This window comes from Dromaius novaehollandiae, chromosome 12, assembly GCF_036370855.1.
Source record: "Dromaius novaehollandiae isolate bDroNov1 chromosome 12, bDroNov1.hap1, whole genome shotgun sequence".
Classification (NCBI taxonomy): domain Eukaryota; kingdom Metazoa; phylum Chordata; class Aves; order Casuariiformes; family Dromaiidae; genus Dromaius; species Dromaius novaehollandiae.
The window spans coordinates 26321498-26346192 of NC_088109.1; the positions used below are offsets into that span (position 1 = coordinate 26321498).

The window sequence follows — 24695 nt, forward strand, 5'->3', positions numbered from 1 at the left end:
GCCGTCTGTGCCGGCGACGCGTTCACAGGCTCCTGGGCTTGGAGCTCAGCAGGACTGTCCTCACCACGAAGTCCTCCAGAGAAGGTCAGCCCACGCCTAACCCGGCTACGCTGTGCAGCCGGAGCCTTGCAGCACTCGTTCCTGGTTATCGGAGACGTTCGAGTCAGACGGCGCCGGGGCCGGAGTCTGCATCCCACCTGCCACCACCGAATCGACGGAGAGGAAGGCAGGGTGACTCCAGGAAACCTCCCTTTACTACCGTGTGCGGAACAATAATTGCATATACAGGCGTGAAGGGGCCCGTCAACCCGGAGTCGTCGTGAACGGCACAAGAGCAGCCCTGCACAACCACCGCAGCCTGCCGCACCCGACTGCACAGGGACAAAGCACAAGCTGGAGACACCGTACTTCTTAAGGGTATCAAAAGCCTCCTCAAAATAATGGCAAGGGGAAGCGGTCCAGAGGAGTCTGCATGGGGTAGGCACAAAGCAGTCTGGAAAAAAAATACTAAGTAAAGTTGGTTCTCTCTCAAAACGGAGTGGGACATCGAGGACTTGGCAGGGGTGTGTACCGAGAGCAAGCTGATCCTAGTAACGCTGTCAGCCCCATCCCCAAACGCTAGCACTTGTGTCTAGGTGTTTCACAAAGACCTGTAGTTTTAATTTGTTTAACCAAACAAATTAAAACTAACAGTCAGTTGCAAAAAGAGCAAACAGCATTTGAACAGCAATTCATTTCAAGCAGACTTTTGCATAAGACAACAGCAAAACCTCTCACTAGAGAGACCGACTAAACAGATTAAACAGGATTTAGTAATATGGAATAAACAGGATTTAGTAACGTAGCAGCAGAAATTGCTGCTTTTGCCGCTGAAATGGCAAGAAGTCACAAGGGGCTAGAGAAAGGAGGAGGCTGTGCAGAGCCGGGGCTAGCGAGGTGACGTGCACCGGACAGGCAGAACCTCTGGGAAAGGAGCTGCACAGCAGCTGCCGTCTCTGGACCGCTGATTCACCTCGAGCACATCTCACCTGGGAGCACCTCCTACTTCACGGAGGCAGCTGTCCGAGGGAGCGCGGTGGGGACGTCGGCCGAAGCGCCGCGGTGGGAGCACGTGCTACGAGCATCCCTTCCGCACCGCGCGCTCAGCGACGGCCGGGACACGGCACGGACGGCCCTGCGGCCCCCGCCGCCCCGCGAGTCGCTGCACGAAGCGCGTGCAGGGTGGTACAGCGAAGACAGGCTGCTCTCGACAACCTGCACGTATTCACGGATTTTACAGGGTTGATCTTGGTTTGAGCTTCACACAGCAATTCCAGCATCCACTTCATACCTCCCATTTCAAAGGCTTGTTTTAAAATATATTTCCACTGTGAATTTGCCTATCTTCAACACTGTATGAGCGTGTGCATATAAAGCATACATATTTTATTTAAAAGACTTTAATAAATTAGATTTCCAGAAGCTGCCTCCAAGTCTGAGCCAGCAAACAGATCTGTGGGCAATTTGAAGTATTGCAACATCCAAAGATTGGACTAGGCACATAAATCCAGTTTCACAAAATGGGCTCACAATTATTTGCACTATCAAAGCAGTGGCTGAATTCAAGTCCCTTAAAAAAAATAAAATACAATAAAAAAAAAAAAAAATCAAGGGGCTTGATTTATTCCCAGTCCCTAATTCATATTTTTATTGTACTGCCTGAAGAAGCACATAAGCCTAATTCAGGCAGCACAACCAAATAATGTTGTGGTGAAAATCTCTCTCTGAAAAACAGGTTTCCAGTTCTGACCCCTTGTGAACACTGCACAGTGATAGCACAGGAAAGGCCACCAGTGCTGCTATCCATTTTAATCATTTTTCACTTTGCAGCTAACCCCCCACCCCACCCCACTAAAAAAATATCTAGCTTTTTGAGCAGTTTCTGGCCCACCACGGTGCGTGCTCTCGCCCCCGGAAACGCCTGCTTACTTGAACTGGTGCTCCCTGGAGCCGCGCAGCTTGGAGGAGAAGCGCTCGGCCAGCTTCTCCAGGCTGCGGGAGTACTCCAGCTCGATCTCCGCTTTCCGGCGGAAGAACTCCTGCAGGTCCTGCAAGAGCTGCAGGCGCGACTCCGACTGCTGCTCCAGGCATTTGAACTGCTCCACCAGCTGCGTACGGATCTCTGGAAGCACATGAAAGAGGAAGAAAACACAGCGTGAGCGGCGAACGCCACGAGAACCGTCTCTCATCGTCTCGCAGCGAACCTCACCGGCATCGCTAGAGCCCAGCTCCCTCGCGAGCCTCAAATCTAACTCAGAGCTTATTAAAGTCAACGCAAATTTTTTTCAAGCGAGCGCTGAAGAATTTCATTCACTAGTCTCATACTAAATATTCGCTCTTTGTCAAAATAAACAGTTGCGTAAGTAAACAGAAACTAACCCCTAGAGCTCTTCAATTGCTTTTTTGAAACTAAAAAAACACTACTTCAATTTGTCTGGTATTACTTGGAATTTTTTATTCTTTGCACATAAACTAACATGTTGTCTGTTGATAAATGATCATTTTAAGACCTGCTAGAAAAGCTGACAACGATCTTTAAAACGCTGCCATTATAAACGCCTATTCCTTTTCATTCACTTCCCAAGATGCTGCCGGGTTAATGACAAATCAAGCTTGCCTTTCACCAAAAGGTTTAAGAAGTCTTTCAGACCCCTAAACTTGCGTTCATAAAATCCCATAAAATTTGTTCCATGTTGTTTTGCATTTTGATAAGGATCTTCAAAGGCTGTGACAGGTACAACGACATCACCCCACAACCTCGAGGGAACAGGGATGCTGGGGGAGGAGGAGGAGGAGGAGGAGGAGGAGGTGAAGGTGCTTGTGCGCGGGAGAGGGCGAGCGCAAGCGAGCTGGGGCAGCCGGCGCGTGCCGCGGTACCGCTGCGGGGTCTCAGGAGCCGTCTGACCCTCCCAAAAACAGGCATCCCACAAGAATCAGATAAATCCGCTAACATCCAGTTTCCTTGATTCACGAATGCCTAAATTTCCTCTTTTTTTGGGGGGGGGGGGTGAGGTGGTGGTAGAGGACAGGAGAGAGAGAGAAAGGGGAGGAAGAGCACAACTCTGATGCCACCAAAGCTGATCCCCTCAACTAACATCAAACCTCCTTGGGCACAACATCCAGAAGATAGGCCACAGCTTTCCTTCCTTCACTTTATGGGCTTAAAACTTATTAATATTTAGCTCCCACACTCAGTGCGTCACCGAGCAAGATCAAACGCACGCACGCTGCCACGTATGTGCACGCATACGAGCAGGAGAAATGCAGCTTGTCCTTACGGGAGAGGTCCTGCACCGAGGCCCGCTGCAACGGGCAGCCTCAGATTTCATTCCTCCAGCGCATCTCGCTGGGTCCATCATCAGCCGAGCGGCACGTCAGCAAGAGAGGGGAAAGACAGACGACAGGTATTTGTGGATTCTTGTTTAGTTTAAAAGCTCTGCCGCGCAGCTCACAGATTTTGTCGTGGCGCAGCGCTGCTGGCTCCGGTTCTCCGCAGGACGGCGAGGACCCGACAGACGAAGGAGAAGGTCGCTCAGCAGGCTCCTCGGGCTGGAGAAGGGATCGCAGCGGGGAAACCCCAGCGCTGCCACCCTGAGCAGCAGGACCAACCCCACGGGACCGCAGGCACCTTCTGCAAGAGCTGCAGAGTCCTGCTCTGCCCTGTTTCACGGGGCAGAACGGGGAGAGCACTCGGCCACTCACAAGGACCACAAGAATCAGACTGCAAATACGAGTCTCTGGTGATTTTCTGCCCGGATTTTTCTGCAATAACAGGAGATTGGACTTTCCTAACCCTCTGGTGCAAGGTTGCAACATACTGAAATGTCACTGTCTGCGTGATAGAAAGATCCAGACTGAACCAAGAAGAAAATCCTAATGTTTGCAAAACTCATTGGCCAGAGGACTAGTTTTCCCCCCCGGTTCCTTCTTTCCTGTTCAGCACAGTAAGATGACAAATGATAACTTGCCTGCAAGAGCCACAGCAAACTAAAAATATCTGTACCGCCTAAGCACACAAGCATGAAATCGCTGCATTATAATTAGGAAGCTCAATGACCTGAACCAAGATAACGCAGCAGCATTGCTGCGATGCATGAAATGGTCCCGAGTACGCGTACGTAGGTCGGGCAGGGGAGCCCCGCGGGGCTCTCGGCAGCACCAGGCTGTGCTCCAACGCTGCCGCCACAGCCAAGTCCTGTCCAGATGATCGTCAGTCCACACCGGACAACGAACTGAGGAATTACCAAGTAACAACGCTGCAAAGCGCTGTCTGAAATCACAAATGGTTCCCGCACTTGCAAGCTGCTCAGAGATGAGCTCTGCTCCCAGCTCCATGGGCAACTTCAAGCCCTTGAGATTGCAAGGATTCAGTGTTGAGGAGGTTAAAACCGATGTTGTAAGAACCTGACATTTCCCAACATTCCTTCGGATAACAAATGCCTCGTGAGCCTGAGCCGCTCGGAGCCCGACGGGTGAACCGGGCGAGCCGCAGGAGCACGGACGCCTGCAGCAGTCTCGTTACTCGTTAATTTAATGATTGCAGCAATGGACGCGGAGGCTGCAGGCTGCGCGAAGGTCACATAAAAAGCAGAAGCTCCTTGAAAATAATGAACATGCTGAAAAGTAAAAGGTAACTCCAAAGTTAATCAGCCACCCCCCTATGCGGGATCCTCCTTGGGCCGAAACAAGAGTCAGCCCATCAGGCCACACCAGTCACTGGCTCTCTGCTTTCAGATTCGTTCCACAACCCGGCACAGGTATTATTTTTACTACGGCAGATTTCTTCTATAGTAACAGCATGGTGGCCGCTAAATAGTTTCTTTAAAGCCACTTTGACTTGGCCCCTTCCTTCGGCCGCACCTCGGCACTGGCCTGAGACAGCACAGCACGAGCTTAAGGCAGGTGTGATCCAGAGCAGGCTGCAGTATCACTTGGGTGTGGATGTCTGCTTGATTTAAAGTCTCGCCTTTGGTCCACAGAGAGCTACTATAAAATGGTTTTTTTCCTTCTATCAAAATACCCAAAATACCAGCTCAGCTCCTGAGCAGCCACCAGCCTCACGGCAGTGCTCGATGCGTGTGCATCCTGCCTGCTACCGCAATCACAGCTGGGTCAAACACCAAAAACTGGACTATCTGAACAGCAGCAGTGTGTTATGCACAGAGAAACTTCCCCAAGCCAACTGGGGCTGTGCTGGTCTTACCCTGCCTCAAAAAATATCACCCTTTAACTCTTTTCCATGAATTAAACATCATGGCAAAATCACTATAGGACCTACCGTGGAAGTTAACAAGACCGAGCATCAAAGGGAATAGAGGTGGCACCTGGGCTGTGGCCAAAAGTGAAATCAGAAGAGCCTGGAGTTCGGGGGGAAATCCAGATCTGGTCAGGTGTTGAGTTCTGGCAAGAAGGCCAAGCCAAGCCTAGGTCTGCAGCAGTTCAAACCCAGATGTGCGGGAAGACAGAGCAGCAATTCAGACACCGCAGGGAAACGAACACTGCTTTTCAGTTGTTTCCTGTATGCTCCTAATTTTCTATGAGAAGATAGCAAAATTGTTCATAAAAATGCATGAGGCTAATCTTGGTCAGGGATTCAACATACCTCACGCAGGCACGTAGCAAAGCCATTTTCAGTTCCAAAAGCCTCTCACCCCGTGCATCCCCTGCCCACGCTAGCCAAGGCACTAACTCGGTCCCGACCAATTTCAGTTTGATCTGCAAACACCAGGTTTTCGCTGAAAAGAGGAATGGGCCCCCAGGGCAGCAGATGAAGCGCATCGGGTGGCAGAGAAGCTCAGCACAACTGCTGCCCCTGCCCAGGAGCTGCGTCGCCAGGACTCCCCCGAGGCTTCCAGCATCTGCTGCACACCGAAACCCCGGCCCTCGCTCACGGCTGAGCTGCAGAGCTCCTCAAACGCACCACGGAAAACAAATCACTTCAAGCCATATAAGCAGTGTCAGAAACACCCTTTTTTAAATTATGGATGCTAAAAGAACAGAAAAGAAGAAATTCAATGCTCATTGCAAACAAGCACTCAAAGCTGCTGGTGTCAGAGTGCCCTAGTCCTTACTCCAGAGCCAAAACAAACAGGATCCTATTTCTACGGTATTCAGTATTGCGCAGAAACACAGAGCTCCACACCTTACAAACAGCTCTGTTTTCCATCCCGTCGTCTTCCCACCTGCACCCGTACCCAGAAGATGCGTTTGGTCCCCTTGCAACGGGGGACCGGAGGGGAGTGAGGCTGCTCTCACACCGCGCAGCACCATTCGCATCGCCTTTGCTGCAAAGGTGCACCGTACCGCGTGGAAAAGCTGGGAGGACACCAGGAATGCAGGATTCAGCCCTCACACCTGAGAGCAGACCTGGGGAGCTGGAACTCCGGCTTTTGCTGGAAAACAGCCCAGGCTTCCCAGAAAGACCACGCACACACGTGGGCAGCGCAGTTAGCGGCAGCAGCATCCCCCGGAGCCGAGCACTGGCCGCCTTTGAATCAAGCCTCCCAAAACCCACTGCTGCATTCCTGCGGGATTCAAAGGCACCAGCTTCACGACAAAACATTTTTAAAGCCTTCACGTTCCCCTGCTGACAACTGCTTCCTTCCCACACAAGGTCAGTGGAAATTTCATTACATCCCATATGGATTTTACATTCCCACCCCTGCCAGTGCCAGCACAGGACTTGCTTTACAGCTCTCCGCTTTACTGAGCGAGTTGGAAATAGATTTTCTTTTTTTAAACACGAATTTGATCTCCAGCTCTCTTTTCACAGCAGATTACAACCTGAGGAGTTTTCTAGAATAGTCCTTAACAACAGCGACAATGCTCAGAAATGCAGGGAATATTGATACTGCTTCTCCGATCTTTTCAATTTCCTACTTCTTATTTCTTCCAGGATCCGAGCTCCCGCTGCTCGCTTGATCTTCGTATCTGGCACACAGATCCCTCCTCCACTCCCGCGGGGATCCTGCCAGGCGCCGGCAGTGCTTGCAGGGAACTACCGAGGCTGCCAGCAGCTTTCGCCACCCCCTGCTCTAAGCAAGGGGCATTTGCGGCCTGTGCCCCTCGCCGCCGGCAACGGGCAGGCTCTGCCGGGAGACGCCGCGGGGACGGATCGCCTCCTCGCCCGCGCGCGGGGCGGGACGCCGGTCCCTCTGCCCCGTGGCCCCATCTTCCCGCGGACTCGCCTGAGAGTCCTCGTCCTAAAGGGGCCTCGGTGGCGGCACTTCGGTCCTGCCAAGGGGGTAAGGACACTCGTGGCCAGCTCAGGCAGACGGGCGCGTTTTGACCTCCGTCGCGGAAGCTCCTCCTTTCCCCCGCTCCCGTAACGCGTTGCTTTGGCGTTTTCAGGCTCCCAAGCCCACCCCGGCCGGCCCCAGCGAAGCAGGCAGAGGCCGAGGGCCGTCCCAGCAGGCACGAGCGGCCAGTTCACCGTGACCCCAAAGCCACTCGGCTCCGAGCGGCCACACGATAAGCGGACACGGCCGCTGACCCCCGGAGCTGGTGCTGCGTCCTGAATGGAAAAGGTTCGCAGCAGAAAATAACATTAAGGGTTACTGGCATCACTAATGCAGAAGACAGAAGCAATAACGTAGGAAAAGGCATTCTTCAGGGCTCCAGAGGTTTCCATGAGTCTGTCACTCAAAACCACGGCATCCGACAGAGCCTTCATTGTTGCTCTCCCGCTTCCATAGTTACTTTTCTGCCGCATTTGCGAGGCGCCCTCTTTTCAATTAAAATGAACTTGCTCTTAAGTAGCCTCTCCACATAATAATGAAAAAATACAGGCAGGCAGAAAAGCCTTTTTCCTCCCTTCACGCCTGCTGCTAGGGAACAGGCGGGAGCATTCGGCGGGCATCCATTTCCCCCCGCCCTCGCGTGGGGGGGCTGGAGATCGGTCTCCCCCCACGAGCGACCACCGTTTCCTGCTCGATTCCAGCCACCCTCCGTCCTCCCCTCGTCAGCGACCTGCTGAAGCTCCCAGAGACAGCAACACCGTGTGCTCAGTGACCATAAACCACACGCGCATCCGCCAGAGCCAAGGGTGCTCCCGCGACGGACACCCGCCGGGGATCCGGACCACAACGTGCCCCGTCTCCACCAGGGATGCTGGGAACAACTTCACGGCCAGCAGCAGCACGAGCTTCATCTGCCTGGTCTGTCGGGGGTGTTAATAAACCTTTAAATACAATCTCCAATTGCATGCAGTTGCATTTTCACTCTTAGCGAAAGCATTCCTCAGTGCCTGGCCCCAAACCGTTAAGCTTTGGCAGACAGAGCTAGGAAGACCAGGACGCTTGCAGGAAGAAACCACCGGTTCTGCTTTAGCAGCTGGACAGAAGTGAGCATCGCACTTGGTTTTCATGCATTTGGTTTATCTGCCTCATGGAAGAACTGGGTTTTAGAAGAGACCGGAGCGAGACGAGCCCAAAGCCCAGGCTCCATCGTCGCTCACTCCCACTTCTTCCTCGTAACTGGTAGTAAAAGGTTGAAGTAGTAAAAGACTTATTTCTACTCACAGTAGGAGAAACACGTACCAGAAACACTATTACATGGTGGCAGGTTCCCATCTCCTAGAAGTCACATAAACGTAACGACGGCGTGTCCTTATTTGCACTGAATAAGAATAATTTGTCAAACGACAAGGAAATGGGATGGCTCTGGGAACACCAGTAACAAGCTATTCCGAAATGCTGCTATAAAAGCTAAATGTTCCCCTAAGAACTGGCCCTAACCGGGCTCAGAACCTTCCCTGGTCCAGCTGACACACAACCTTTAGTACCCACATGAGGAGCTTTCCTCACGAGAATAAAAATAAGCTCCTTGCCACGAACAGCAAATCTCCCTAGGAAAACTCTCCGGCTCTGGGTTTTATCCAACGCCATTTGGACATAACCACAAATGCCACAGGTCTGCACGGGGAAAACAACCACCTCGCAATTTGCGTTACTGAATTTGAGATTTGTGGGAACATTTAGTAGAGATCAACAAACAAAAAACTACTGAACTGCTTTAGAAGGACTTGAAGGCATTTGCCAAAAAGCAGAAAGCAAAACATTAAATAAAACTGTGTAGCCGGTCATGTTTCCACAGTAGTTTGTCTGAAATGCTCCCACGATTTAATTTACAATACATGAAATCACAAACAGGGCCAAGCAAGAACAACGAAATGAGCCATTCTGCAAGTAAGGGTGCTAAAGAGCTCAGGTCCCTTGAACTCTCCTGCACAAACGGCCTTTGCTGCTTTTCTCCCCCCAGTTTGTTTGGTTCTGTTTACAAGAAAGTAGTTTCCAGTGTGAGCAATTATGTTATTTAAAATGCACAGTCAGTAGCAGAAAATGCAAGAAAAGTTATTTCCTCAGCTCTTCTGAATTACCATGGCAGTGATATTGGAGAAAGAATTCCCTGGCAAGCAGAGGCAGACGAGCAATGTCTAAGGCGGACTGCAGAACTACTAATCCAACTGAGCCCTGGAGCATCTGCAATCACAAGATCTGGCAATGTGGCTTTGTAAATATTTTACAGTCACCTAGCCCATGTCGCAGCTGATGACTGTTCGTTGTTCTTCAGCCACGTACTTCAGCGCTTGACACGTTAGCAGTGGTCAAATTCTCAGAGGCGACGCACCACGGAGTTCAGGGTACTGCTGACTGCAACCTGCGAGTTGTTCGCCTGGAAACCAGCTTTCCCAGTCACACTTTGGCGGTGCAGGGGCAGGGCAGGCCAGCGAGCAGCTCTTCGGTACGAGATGCACTCGCAGCAGAGAAGCTTCGGCCTTGACTGGGAACGAAGAATGAACTGCCACAGATCATCTCTCCCACGAGCCAGGAAAGCTTGCGTTGTTTCACCCGTTTTGCAGTTAGACAAAGATCTCAATCCCCAAGACTATTCCTAAAATTGCCCAGCACGGGAGAACGTGGCCCTGGCAAAGCCTGAAGGACAGGTCCTACGCTCAAACCAAGACTACCCAGACCCCACACATGGCAAATCCCTCCCTAGCCAAAGATCCCCGAGAATACCTGCACTTCCCCGAGAGCCAACCCCAAAGAAAGGCTTCAGGGTGAGGTAAGGGAGAAGGAGACGGAGACCGTGATTGCCTCGGCCAGCGCTGCTGAGAACCCCACGACACACCGCACTGTGTGCGAGCGAACACCCCCGAGCAGGGAAAAACACCGCTGCAACGGCCCCCGAACGCGAGCAGCGAAGCGCCGTGAGAGCACTGCACAGCCAGCAAAGAGATGAGGAAAGCGTTCTACATTCAAGCTTTGGCAGGTTTGTAAATGAATCACAGCCCTGAGAAAATGTAAAGAAAAAAAAAAAAAAAAAAAAAAAAGCTTGACAAAACTATTCAAAAGCTAATTCAAGAAAATGAGAGCTGAGCTGAGATACAATTGCTGTTTACAAATATAACGATGGGAAGGCAATTTAAACCTAAAGAAAGATTATTAGGATAAGACAGATAGATACAAATTGGCCACTTAGGTGAGAAAGCAGAAAATCCGTCAGATTCTGGGTCAGCCGACTGGAGACACGGGTGAAAACTAACACGAGCAGGACACGGTGCTGCTCAGGGCCGAAGGCTGCGTTTGATGACCCGGCAGCAGGTCCTTAACAGTCCTACGTGGCCACGGGAGGAGGCAGGTAGCTCAGACGCGGCATATTTTGACATTATGGTTATTACAGCCCAATTACAAGAACTGAACGTGACTGAAATTCTCTGCGTACGACCTGCAGCGAGCAGCGTGCCTCTGCAGAGCACCCCGGGGCTGCGCGGGGAAAGCAATCCTTCCCATCAGGGCTTTTACTACATTAGGCACTGCTCCTCCTGATACAACAAGAAGATGTACAGGCACTCAGACAGCGTTTCCAGCAGAATAACAAGCTCCGTGATGCCAGTTGCGAAAGGCAGCGCTCCATGTCGACACGGAGGGAAGTCTGCTGCACAAAGCGGCAGGAAGATCTCCCGGGAAAAGCGTTTCTGTTGCTTTCTTAACACAAATCTCGTCTCTAAAGTGGTCTGATCACCACGGGCGCTGAACGCCTGCACTGTCCGACCAGCCGGAGGTGGGGATGCTCCGCGGAGGCCCCACTCCCCCCCGCGTGACCCCACGGCGGCAGCGGAACCTCGTCCCTCCATGGGGCAAGGCGGAATTTCGGGGGAAGGATGACCGACTTCCACACCTGCTGCAAGCAGCACATGAGCGAGAAAAGCTAACGCAGGGCAGCCGAACAAGCTGAATCTGGGAAGCACTTCTATTTAACTTCCAAAAACATGGATCTTCAGAAATACTGGAATCCATGTGATTGACATCATGACAAGACAGACTCATATCTTAGAGTTCTGCATTTGGGCTGGAAATTCATATTCGCAGGTGTGCTAATGAAAATGTAAAGTTTGGGAACGTGCCTTCACGTTAAGACTTCTGAAAAGTTTTTGTTTGGTTTAATTTGACATTTTGGCCGGTAGATCAGGCCTAAATCTCATTTTTTCCTAGACTGTTCATCCGGTCCATTCTCTAGCGAGGACAACGCTGGCAGTGATGCACAGAGCCAGAGCATGATCACACCCCTTCGAATAACATACCTCTGACAGTACGGATGATGCAGCATTTCATAAAGAACAAAATACTTTGGGACAAACTGTGGCCAGCTGGAACACTGGTATTAGAAGTAACTTGCTCAAGGGGAGAGGCCCAAATGAGCGCAGCACGCTCGGTTCCAACTCATTATTAGCAAGCAGCTACTTCAACTGGGTCCACCCACAGTTTGCTGAAGGATATTTTCCATATGGTCTCATCTTTTAAAATATAACAATGAAACCTTAATGCCACCAGATCAGTGCAGCTTTTACAAGTGAATACACCAGCAGGGATACCGCTGATTACTTGCGTCCTCGCATATTTAGATGCCTGGGCAGGAGAATCTCTGAATTTCGGGCATTTACAAAAACCATGTTGAAATCCTGGCCCCGGCTGAGGCGATGGCAAAACTCCACTGCCTTCAAGGGAGCGAGGATTTCACCCTTTGGCAGCAAATGGAGCAAGTGAGACAATCTTGTTCTCCAGACGTTGTTTTGTAAATCTTCCCCTCTTCCAGTAACCTCTGGCTCTGGTACTCGGTACCTCAGACACTGATAAGGGCCAAACTTCTTAACTGGCATGAGCCACAGAGGAACGAACACATAGCTGGTCACGGTGATGACCAGCGGTATGCTTTTACTCTAGAAATCACTTTCTTCATAAACACTGAAACACTTTAAACAACAATCAAAGTAAGTTTGAGTGAAGCAGCTGCAAGCCGAAGAGCAGAAGGCATTATTTTCCCCTTGCACTCACTTTGGCTCGTCTCATCTCAGGGCAAACCACTACGTAACACGAATCATAGGATTTTTTTATTGCTGTATCTTCAATACGAAACTCACAGTCATAAAACACAGCTTTACACCAATCTACACATAAGCAAAAGTCACTGGGATGCTGGCTGAGCCTGTTGCCAAGGAGGCTCGATGCAATGCAGGACCCAGACAGCTCTCCGGTCCCTCTGCAGCAGCATCCCTCGAACCCAGGGCTCAGGGAGCCGTGCGAGCAACGAGGCCTGGCTGCCTGCAGAAAGGCGCTTCCTCGCTGAACTCCTGGTGCAAAAAGGTGCGAGCTCTGACTGCGGCTGGGGCCTTCAAAAACTCCCTCCCTCCCCTGTGCGTTCTCCGTTATCTAACGAGGAGGGAGCTACAGGGTAGATCTGCCTGATGCTAATCAGCAGAGGAGCTCAGAAGACCTCCCGTCTCTCCCCAGCCGTATCTCATCGTGCGCATCCAGTACGTGAGATAGATGCAGGAACCCAATTTCGGCCACCGAAGCTGCTGGCGGGTGCCACACGCAACGCAGCACGACCGCCCGCGCCAAGCGACCGGCTGCCGCGAAGCAGAGCCGCCCGCCGCCGTGCCCAGGGGCTGAGGGGGCTCCAGCACCGCTGGCACCGCGGCACGAGCACTAGCCCCTGTCCCGGACGCTGCAATCGGGCCGGGAAATCCCTCCCCGGGCCATGCAACCCCTCCCCGGGCCATGCAACCCCTCCCGGGGCCAGGAGGCACTGCTTAAGCTTGGCCTGGGCTGCTCGGTTTCAGTGAGATTCTCCCCCCAAGTAAGAACGAGCCGTTTAAACGCTCCCGTGCATCCGGCCCGTAATTCCCACACTGAGAAGCAAAAGGATTTACGCAGGTTTTTCCGGCTGCCGACGCGTACGTTGCCTACGTGCAGCGGTTCTGCCAGGGCTCCCCAACGCCACGGCGACTCGCTGGGCGTCCTGCCGAACGGGGGGCTTCGCCCTCCCGCCGAGCTCCCGCTGCCGAGCAGATTCACCCGAAAACCCTCCGCCTCGCCTCTCGAGACGGAGCTGAAAGGACCTCAGCCAACGCAAGCGGGAGACTCCCAACCCGGCCTTTAGAAACGCTCCATGTTTCGCAGGAGCCCCCAGACCCAGTCAGTTTGTCTTTGCTGAAGAGCACTCACTGCCTCAGAAATCCTGTAAAACAGGCATTTCTCACAAACTATTGGAGCAGAATTTCTAACGAGGCGCTTGACTCAACAAAAACTCTGAATTCCACCTGAAATAAAATAGTTCTGCCGCAAAATTTGCATATGGGCAATGCATCATACGATACTTTTAGGATGGGCTTATTAAGGAGAACCTACGTGGGGAAAACTGGGCAGCAATATGCACCGCAAAAACCTCGAGAATTAAAAGTTACCAAGGTAAATGGCCTGAACTGGAGGGGGAGAGGCCGCAACAGCCACACGTGAGCCCCTCTAAACTCCCCAGGGTTATTTCATTCCCGGCGTGCCGCCCTGCCCGCCGGCTCCGAGCGAGGCAGCTGCTCCCAGCGTGCACAGACAAAAGAAGGGGTTTCTCCAGCAACGGGCCGCGATGAAAGCGCAGACGCCTCCTCCCCGCTCGGCCCTGCTCTCGGCCCCACGTTCGCACAGCTGCCGCGGAGCCCGGCGCAGCGAGGCCCCAGCCCGTCCCTCAAGGGGCTCGGGGCAGACGCGCTCGCAGCCCGACCCCGACCGCAGCATCCTCCCCGGGAAGTTCAAAGCGGAGGCCGAGCGCCGGAGAGGCCGGGGGCTGCATCCTCCCTCCCACCCTCCCCTTTCCCCCCCGCTCCCACGGCTCCAGCGACGCCCTTCCCGCAGCGCGCGGAGCGGGACGCAGGCAGGGCCGCCCCGAGCCCCGGCAGGTCTCCCCGGCGAAGCCACGCGCCTCCCGGCCCAGCCGGCAGGGCCCTCGGGCACCGGAGCAGCCGGCTGGGTTTGCTCAGGTTTCCTTCGAAACCCAAAATACGTTTGAGCGGAACAAAAACATGAAAGAGGTTGAAACGCCTCGAGACAGCCGGTGGACTTCGCTCTGACCCAGCAAAAGATTACCCCAATCCTGGAGAGAAATCGGTGAAAGCTACTGCAGCAGCGACGAAACAGCAGCAGCAACAGTGGTTTTCACCGGGAAAAGTTCTGCGGCGGAAGGTGCTGTGCAGGACGCGCACGCAGCCCCTGGAGCCCGCCCAGCCCTGGGGCACGGGCCAGTCCTTCCCCAGGCTCTGCAGAGTTAAGACAGAGCAGGTGTGAAGCAGCATCCTCTGCAGAGGAAGCCCCTGCTCCAGCAGCACCCTTCACCTCCTGCTTTATGGACACGCTCCTTTCTCCACCGTCACCACTGCAAGGGGGACGCACAGCCCATATCCCGTCCCGCCGCCCAAAGCGGGGGAACCTACAGGTTTTATCCAGGATGGCGTGAAACCTCCCCTTGGAGCCCCTGTTCTGCCCAGCCCATCCCTTCCATCCCCGCTTGCCTCCTCCTCCTCCTCCTCCTCCCGGCTCTGCCTCTACGCACGCAGGCGTCTCCGGGGGTGCCAGGGACGAGGAGAGGGCTGCAGAGGCGACAGGACGGCTCAAACGGGTGGAAAGAACTGCGTATTCTGGCACAAACCGAGCTGGAGCTGGGAGCGAAGGAGGGCCTGGGGGAGCAGCGGCTCGCCGCGCTAACGAAGGGCTGCGGCAGCGCGTGGGGCCACGCTCGGCTGCGGCAGCGGGTCAACGCTCGCGGCTCTGCGGCGCGATCCCCGAGGGGTCCCCGCGCTTGAACAGGGACCCAGCTGAATTCACAAATGCTGAACTTCCAGCTGGTGCTCTGCTACCAAACAGGCATGGGGAAAGCGGGGCGGGGGAGGTTCTGACTTCTCTTTTTTTCTTACAGCTAAAAGACAACTGGGTTACTTTCAAACAAGCTCAGAAACAGATAAAAGTATTCAGTATCGCAGGTATCCTTGTCAACCACCAAAAAAAAAAAACCTCTAAGACTCAGCAATCTTTAAGAACTGCAACATTTACTGCTCTGGGAGATATGAAGAGCACGTTGGATTTTGAAGCGAATTTAGTGCTTGTGAAGATGCTGGATTATCTGTCCAGGAAAACGATGTCTTCTACTTATCTCCAAAATGGGCAGTCTAGGGCAGCCGTTCCTCTAACATATGTTTCACCCCTCTGATTTGTGAGGGGTGAGAAAACACGCTTGGCATCAAAAAAAACATTATTTTCCTTACAGCTGCGATTAGACCCAATAGTTTATTGCAAATATAACATGGCAAGTTGGACTCGAAGGAAAATCCGGTTCTTCTGCAAGTATGGAACAGACGACGAGGGCCACCTGACTCCAGAGCCCTCCTGTTCCCCCTGCAGAAGATGCATGCTTTTCCTTCGCTAACAGACCGACCCTCCCCAGCACAGCCCTACTTAGGTATCTTCTAGTGCTCTGCCACCCCGTTTTTCAGTGGTTTGACCAGCTCCCTTGGTCCATGCAACGCGCTGGCAGCCTCGACTCAGAGCCACGATCCCAGGAGGGCTGTCACCACACAAGACCCCGTCCCCCCGGGTGACCCAGCTGCAAGCGCGGCGCAGGCAGAGGGCTAAAGCCACGCCGCGGGTGACGTGCCGCGGGAAATGGGCACGCTCAGGCGGGGAGGAGCGGAGCGCCCGGGAGCCCCGGCATTACGGACCTGCTGCCCGATGCTCCCGCTCCCCGGCACCCAGGGCGGACGCTGCTCTTCGGCAGCGCAGCTCAAGCCCCCCCCTCCAACCAGCGCCCTCGGGGTGCCGGGACAGAGCCGGGGCTAAGGGGTTCAGCTGCAGTCACACAGCGCATCTAAGGCCGTGCGGGGAAAAGGACATCTCTCTTGCGGTGGCTGAATCCAGGCCAAGGCTTAGGCAGACCTGAACAGTGACACTATTCAACTTAAAAAGCCGAGGAGCTGCAGAGACCACAAACGGGAGCATCTCGAAGAGCTTCCAGTTGTGCTCTCTCCTTTCTGCCGCACAGATCTCCCAGCCATCAATCTGAAAATACCCTTGGTAGTAAATACATCTGAAAAGCTTCAGGGAAGGAACAGAACAAATAGCTCAAAGCAAGCAAACGAGTCTCTCTCCTTTCCCTGTACGTGCCGTTATTAACGCTCCTGTCTAGAAAACGACAGGAGATTTGGCTCTCAGTAAAACAAAGAGCCAGACAAGCCTTTTATCTGAAACTAGAAGTTTCAGATTAAATTTAAAAAATAGTCTCTCAAGTCTGAAAACAGCTCACGTGGCACTGGCTTTTTTCATATACTCCAACTTTTTCATAGGATTCTTTAACCCCGGTTTAGCTGCGGGTACCACGGAGACGGGCCTGCTCCCGGATCCATCACCAAGCCAAGGGCTGCTCCGTACAGCAGCCACGTTTCTGCCCTCCTACCCACGCTGCGCTTCTACATCACGCTGCCCTGGACTGCCAGGTAATCCCTCAGTTTGTAACTACTACAAAAGGAAGTGAAAACATAGGAAATCGGATCTTCATCTGAGCCGGTTTTTCCTCCCAGAAAACCCTCTGCCCTTCGGGCTGAGCGTCAGGCGGGGGGGGAAGCCTGGAAGAAGAAACTCAGCTGCGTGGTCTGGAAACACAGACCAGCACTTCAGAGGAACCGGGGTTAAGAAAATACCAGCTTCATTTTGCTGCTAACCAAGCCGGTTTCTGAAACCCTGCCCCAAGCCTGTACTCACTGATCACTCATTTCTGCACCGAAACACATCCCAATAATCTGATCAGCACCGAGAGGAAGCGGCAGCACTTCTACGTAGCGCAGGATGCTCTGAGTCTTCTGCAAGCCTGGCCCAAATACTGCAGTGCGCAGCGGGCTTTCTACCACATCTGCAGGCAAAGCGTAGCCAAAGCACAAACACAAACTCCATTTCTGCAAGCATCTCAGTGTAAATGACTTTAAAATACGCAATCTGATTGCTCGCACCACCCTCGGTCATTTCACAACGTCACAAGGTTCTCCTGCAAAACGACAAAAGCGATGGAAGTAAGTAATCCTTCCCTTCAAAGTTAACCGCAACCTAAACGGCACGATACAAACAAACCGGCTGTGCTGGTTCTCCCGAAAGCAGGGCACGGTCACCAGAGCCGCAGTGCCCACAACCCGGTGCACCATCAGATGCGCTTGATAATCCCAGCGGTGCATTACCTAAAACAGCCATCACCCAGACAACCTCACGCGCAGCAGCAGCTACCGCGGCATCGGGAGGGCAATGTCAAACCTGTGCAGAACCGTCTCCCAGCAATTCATCCGCCAGACAGGAGTTTATTGAATTCTCCTGCTTGCTTTGGCAGCAGCTCAACTGTGATACTCTAACCACCACTCACAGCACTTTTCTCCCTCCTGCTCTCTCCGGTTACCTACATATTTTGTTCCTAATGAAACTCCTCTGAAAACTCAGTTCATCTGCAGAAAAATAAGCAGGTAAAAAAACCCACTCTGAGTGTTTTATGTTGGCCACATTTCCAGCACCAAGCAGCTGCCCCAAACCCCTACAGAAATGCACAGACTTAAGGGTAAACGGGCACATATATCAGGTTACGCTATTTAGTGCTGTATTGTCCTTCGTTAAGCTTTTTCCATTAACATTTCTATATAGCTGTCAGCCCCCGTCATATCGGTGACTATAAGAATCATCTCTGCACGTATCATCTTTGTGAGCCCAAGCGGTATGGGTAAAAATGAGTTCAGGGTGACTTTTTAGGAAGTGTTTTCTGTGGAGCGTAAATTCAGTCTATCGCACTGCATTCCCCAAACAGAGATCCAGTGCAATCCCTGCAGACCAGGGGTCTCTAACTACCCGAGAACTCAGCCAGATCTACGAAAGCCAGGGCAGGGGCAGTAAATAGCATCATGGAATCCGTATTTAATCCTTTATCTCGACATGACCAGTTTTTCAGCACCGTAAGAAACGCCTGGTCAGAAAGATTCAGCGGGGCATCGGTGCTTCCCCAACGGAGAAGCAAAGGGCTGTGCATGGGGACGGCAAGCAGCAACCTTCTGCCAAGCAACGCAAGCCAAAGCCGGGCACCTCTGGGACACTCCATCTTCCCCAGGCAGCTGCTGCATAGCATGAAACACCCGGAGAAAGAGCTGCTAACCTAAAGTCAGCCTCTCTTTCCTGCAACCTTCTGCAAGCCTTTCAAACCGAGACCAAGAGTCCTGAGATCAACAGCGGCTTGGAGAAACACCCCGGGCTGGAGGAAGCTCACCGTGATCACCATCCCTGCTCTCCTCTCCAGGCCGCGGGGTCCGCGCTGCGGCTCGCGGCAGAAAGCGGCCACGGGGAAAGGGGAGGGACGGGGAGGCAAACGCTGGAGCAGAAGGGCTGCCTCGTCCCCTCTTCTCCAGCAGCACTGTGCAGCTCTCCTGCGGGGAAAGTCCACCCAGTGCGAGCCATGCAGTGCAGCACACAAGGCCCTAACGCATCAATTAACGCATAAATGGGATCTAACAGAGAAGACCTTCCACTGAGGTGTATTTGATCCTAAATTGGTCCGACCACCCGAGCCAGGGACTCCTTGCAATGCTCATGTCAAAGGGAGTCAGGGAACAGCAGCGGACGCGGGAGGATAACCTGAGCCGGGGCCTCTCTCTGCTCGCGCCGAAGCCAGGAGGAGCGAGTCAGCCCTCTCCCAGCACAGCACTCCTCTGGCTGCTCCGCTCTTTTTTAGATGAGGTGTACAAAATAAGCCTATAGCACCCACCACTTCTCAGCAAACCACCGTAGCCAGGGCAACAGGTTAGGCCAGACTTAGGAAAACACCGATAATTTGTTTTCCTCACATTGATACTCAAAATGCAAATGAGAAAAGTCATGAAATTTCATTAACAAAGAAACTGGACCAATTTTTGCTTTTCTATTTTCAGAGGAAAAATTAGGAAGGCATCTTTCATGAGAAAGGCAAATGGAGGAATAGAATAAACCTGATGAGAAATAGTTCATAATTCTCAGACACTACACGGTTAGAACTAGTATAGAACTATTTCCATTTTACTGTTTCCCAGCGTATTAGAAAGGGGAATTCCTTCCCACTAGAAATGCTATACAAGAATTCAGATCTCTTCCTGGGTCATAAAATACCGTCCGAGACTACAACACAGGCACACTCTCACAAAAGAACAACAGATAAAATTGCAAACGCTAGGACAGGACAGCACAGGTTCCCGCTGCAGGCAAGACAGTATGTACACGACAGCTGCCTCACGCAGCTATTTGTTTATATGTAGGACCTGCATCAAAGCCAACTGCTTTTAAATTAGTCGATGGCACAGTGAGCAAAGGAAAGACGAAACATGGATGCAGTGAGGACTTTCCTCTGACCCACAGCATACATTGAAAATTTTGTGGTATTGACTTTTTCCCCAAGAAACCTCACAAATCAAGTTAATTCTGGAGTAAGCAGACACCATGCTTACAAGAGGGCTAAATCTGACCTAAGACTTCGCTCATTTCCACTTCCCAGGGCCAGAAGGTGCTGTAAATAAACCCGTGGCAGAAGGCTTTGACAGAGCCGGAACTTTTCGGAGCCAAGACAGAGCCCAAGGCAGCAGCAGCAGCGCGCTCGGCACCGCTGTCTCGTGCATCTCCGTGCAGCGCAGAGCGTGACGCTGAGCCGCACTCCAAAAACCCACACGCTAATCCCACGTCGAGTTAGACCGGACAAGGGAGGTCCCCGCAAAGCGTGCCTTGCCTGCTGCAACACAACGATTTAAGCCATGATCTCATCCCTGCTTCCCACCAGCAACGAGATGTCTCACCACCGCTGGAAGCTCACACAGCCCAAAAGGGCCGATTTCTTCATTCGTGCTAGCAATGTCCATCAGCATGGACTGTCTCTTCCCCTGAGGACAGCAAACTTTATGTTCACAGAAGGCAGAAACGAATCTTTCTTCAGTGAAAAGAATTAATTTGTTTAAGAAATGTTGCATGAACCAAACTAGGTGTTTCTACCCAACGCAAGTGCGAGCACGTCAGTGGAAGACTACCATGTCTGAAGTGAAAATCAAAAGTGCAATGAAGGGCAGCACACAGTTACAGAAGGAGGTAAGACTTCTTCTGAGGGTTGCTGCACATTTCAGCAACATGGAGGGGCAGATGCAGCACTCCTCCTCTGTACTCTCTCACACTTTCAAGGCTCCAGGAGCTCCAGGCTGCTGCTTCGAAGACAGAGCTTCTACAGCAGAGCTTCTGCACACGTTTTAAACTGATGGTAGGGCACGACAGGACAGGACAGGACAGGACTCTAGGGAATTTCATGAGGGATGTCTGCACACACATGTGAAGCCAGACACAGGCTTCAAGAGCACTCCATGAAAAAGCAACGTTGGTGGGAATAAAACTGGGGCAACAAGTGAATTCTTTCAAAAAAGCCACCTGTGATCAATACTGCTTCTGTAGACACCAAAGCGGAGTCTCACTGCTGTGGTAGAAGCGGCTTGCAGAAAACCAAGTTCGTTTCTTTCTGGGTAAAAGAAACTTCACATTTACCTTATCTTTTAAAAACATACAGGTTTTCCCTTCTTCTGTTCCTTCCTTCAAAGGATCTCAGAGCACTTTCCAAACTTGCAGTAACCTTGATAGGCCAAAAAGGAATTACAGCATGCTTTACAGCTGCAGGATGAATGATGAACAGTTGCCTCGCCTGCAACACCTCTGGCAGTAAGTACCTCTAATGCGGCAGTGCCAACACGACCGATGTCCTTCCCGCTTCTGAAACACACCAAATGAGTCAACCTTCTAGCAAACATTACTCCTCGCACAGCAGAAGCGTTGCAAAGTTGTTGATTATAAGTGACCAGGTCTAATAAGACAAAAGGCAGCAAAGCATTAGAAGGACAAATGCCCTTTCCACTTTGTGGCGTTACTTCAGGAACGAGAGTTTGGCTGGGCCTGCCGCAAAGGCTGCCAAGCGAGAGAGCATCCTGGAGGCAGGGCAAAAAGGAGAGTCACCGTTTTCCTACTTCAAATGCTTCGTACACGCCAAAAAGCATCACACTGGGTCTGCAGCCGCTCCTTGCTTCAAACCAAGGCGCTCACCAGAGCGCAAGGCAAGCGCTGGCGCCGAGAAACAGCTTTATCGAAATCTCTGATTAAACAAGTAAAACAAGAATGAAGACGTCGACTACAAGACACCGATGCAGCTCCACCAAGGGCAGGTATCAGCGCAGCTGCGCAAGGACAAGACGATTCGGCATCATCCCAAGCGCCTCCGACAAGGTGAAGCTGGAGTGAAAGCCGAGCCTGAGCTGGAGAAGTTCCCTTCCGTAAAGCCTCCGTCAGGACCTAAAGAAAATCATGATTTTGACAGAATTAAAGAAGCAATAACTGATAGCAGAACTGGCCTAATTCACTTGGATCATTATAACTTCGAAACCAGAAGCAGTCCCTGAAAAAGCAAGTTTTTCCTCAAAACAACGCGCCCTAGGACAGAGCTGCAGCATGCTCAAGGCTGTGCCGCTTCGCTTGGCGCTCATCGGAAGCTGCCCGTGGGCTCGTCCAAGCCTCTCGAACTGGTTTACCAAGACTCTCGAACTGGTTTACCAAGACTCGCTCACCTCCACTTAGTAGGATGAAAGAAATCTTCAAAACCGACATAATCGCTTCCATCAGCCTATCCCCCATCACAGAGCGCTCTACCAGTAACAGCGGCGAGACCGATACCTCTTTTTTGGCCTGTGTGAAATGTGTTGATGTTTGGTCCAGTTTTTACTGGAGAGACCTTCATCATCGGACTAGCCACAAAACACTCCCTTGTTTTATATAAAGAGTGGAGGAAAAACCAGGGCAACTTCTAGACGTAGCTCTCTGAGAACAAAGATCAAAACTGAGATGGTGGCAATAAAGTCTTGAAATAAGTAAAAATAAACTGGACAAGCACCTAAGAACAAGCCAGACAAAATTCTCCCCCGAGAGTCACGGAAGTAGAAGATTTTGCCCTTTGCTCTTTAGAGATGCTGGTTTTGTTTAGCTGTGAACGATGGAAGCGACAGTGGTCACTGAAGCAGAGGAGGGGTTGGTCCAAAGCTTTTGTAACCAAATCTGCAAAAGTTATTGACAGTATGGTAATGTTTCCCTCAAAAACGGGCTCTGAATCCACACCTGGAGACACCAGACTTGCTCCTGCTGAAGAGGCACACAGCACAAGAAAAGCGTTTCGAAGGAAGCGGAGCACCCAGTTTTCTTCCATGTGCACACAGTGTTTCCAAGCTCGGAGACAACTCTGCCCTGCTAGGAAGGCCTGCTTTCCTCGGCCAGCAAAGGGGAAAAAATAGTGTTTATTCTTAACGTCAGCCTAGTCTCAAGACCAAAACTTTCCACGGATAACGACTGTCTGACAACAAATATAATGGTGTGTTGCAATTATGTGAAATTTAAAAACAGAAACAGGATTTCAAACCACATATACGCGTGCCAGATGGAGAGCGCAAACCTGCCGTCCGAGACGGCCAACGGAGCAACCCGAGCGCGGCAGAAAGCGAGCCCGTTGCCAGCTGCAGCTTCCCCGGCGTTTGGGAAGGCCAGCAAGCAGCCTTCCCACGAGCCTTCATCGTGAAACACCACGTTATTACGGGCATTACATGGTCTTTCCTTTTTGAGACCAAGGAAAACACAAACCAGCTTCTAGGAGAAAAAACTAGCTTTTGCTTGTGAATTATTGTTCCACATCAGGCCAGGAAGTTTTGCCATGCTGCGGATGCAGGTTGGGGGCAGGAAAAAATAAAAATAAAAAATCAGGGAACAATAAAGCTCACAATATCAGGCTGCTTTGCACTAACGTTGCACCCTTAAAGCGGAGCTCCCAGTAGTCCCCGCACGCTGGTCAAGAGGCTCGGAAATAATTAAAAAAAAAAAAGTCCAGAGTCCAAATACATTTTCTTAATAAGAAAAACAATTTCAAGGATGGACAAGAAAAACACCCAGATAATCACAAAAGCAAAATCGGTCCTCAAGTGAATGCATTGCAGATTTTTCCATGGGGCGTCAGCAGCGCTCGAACACAGTCTAAATGCCAACCCCTAATGAATTCAGTCCGCTGATGACTGCACTGTTTTCTAAAGAACTTGGCAAGATGTTTAGCATTATTAGCGAAGAAGGGAAAAACATAAAGCAGAATTTAGTCATTTAATGTGCTTTCTTCCAATAACTTAGGAAGCATCTACGGTCTATCAAGATAAGTAAAGAAACATTTCCACGTGAAGCAAAAGCATCACGTAGGAAGGCCTGATGTGAAGAACTGCCAAACCCACACATTTGGATCCAAACTTCCCATCAGAAACATTTGGAGATAAGAGTTGTTTTTGAGAGGAATGTGCTAGATCTCTCAGTTTTTACTAATCTCTCAAGAAAAAATATCTCCCTCCCTCTCCAAAGCCTCAGTTATTGTTCAGAAGCACATCCCTAAAGCCAGGCAGCTTCAGGTGAGCAGTGATGCTGACACCGAAGTGCAGGTTTGAAAATGACCTCACAAAATTTAGGAGCCATGGGGTTTCACCTTTCACACTCGTCTCTATTCGGGCATCTTTTATATAGACCTGCATCAGCTCAGTAAGTCTTGACAGGTTATTTCTTCATTAGTCTGCCCAATCACTTTCTGAAACATGTAAACTTCTAGTGCTAACAACACTTTACGCACCCAAAATCGCCACCTCACCAACTGAACCTACCTCATCTGGAAAAACCGCCAGTCAGCAGTTCTGTCCTTCCACTCGATACAGGATCTTACGCTGGGATTACCGAAACCGCCAGTGCGTTCTGACATTTCGTTTCCTTTCACGGAAACTAGGTCTGCAGTTTCCCTAGGCTACTCAAAGACTCAGCTCTGATCTGAAGGAGGTTATTCCAGGGCTGCTTTCCAGCTCGGCTGGGGCACGCACGCTTTTCCACCCGGAGCCCTGCTACCTCCAGCCTTTGGCTTGCTGCCTGCTCCTCTGCAACGGAAAGGGGCAGTGACTGTCCAGAATCCATCCCAGCCACCTTTTCCCAGGACCAGTTTTTCATCAATGCTGCAGAAACGGAAACAAAGGCAGAAGGATACTTCAGCACAGAGGTGCAGACCCAGACTGCACCAAATTCAGTCTCTTCCAAACCAGGGCTGATAGCAGAACTTCTGCTTCGTGGTTCAACTGCTATTGACCAAATTTCAGCAATGGAGCAGTTGAAACCTTAATGATGGCATGAGTGTGTCTTCACCACAAAAAAAAGTCTCTTCTTCACTTTCAGCCTCCTTCTAGCTGTCCTCAGCCCAAAGCCCCA

General features: G+C 51.5%; 1 protein-coding gene across 4 annotated transcripts in view; it reads right to left on the bottom strand.

Moving 5' to 3' along the window:
- Positions 1-24695, bottom strand: part of SRGAP3 (SLIT-ROBO Rho GTPase activating protein 3) — a 137750-nt gene that overhangs the window by 66554 nt on the left and 46501 nt on the right. For all 4 annotated transcript variants that reach the window (XM_064519249.1, XM_064519247.1, XM_064519248.1 and 1 more), the window contains exon 2: positions 1969-2161. In XM_064519249.1, the coding sequence (XP_064375319.1) occupies positions 1969-2161 (193 nt within the window). The remainder of the gene's footprint in view (positions 1-1968; positions 2162-24695) is intronic.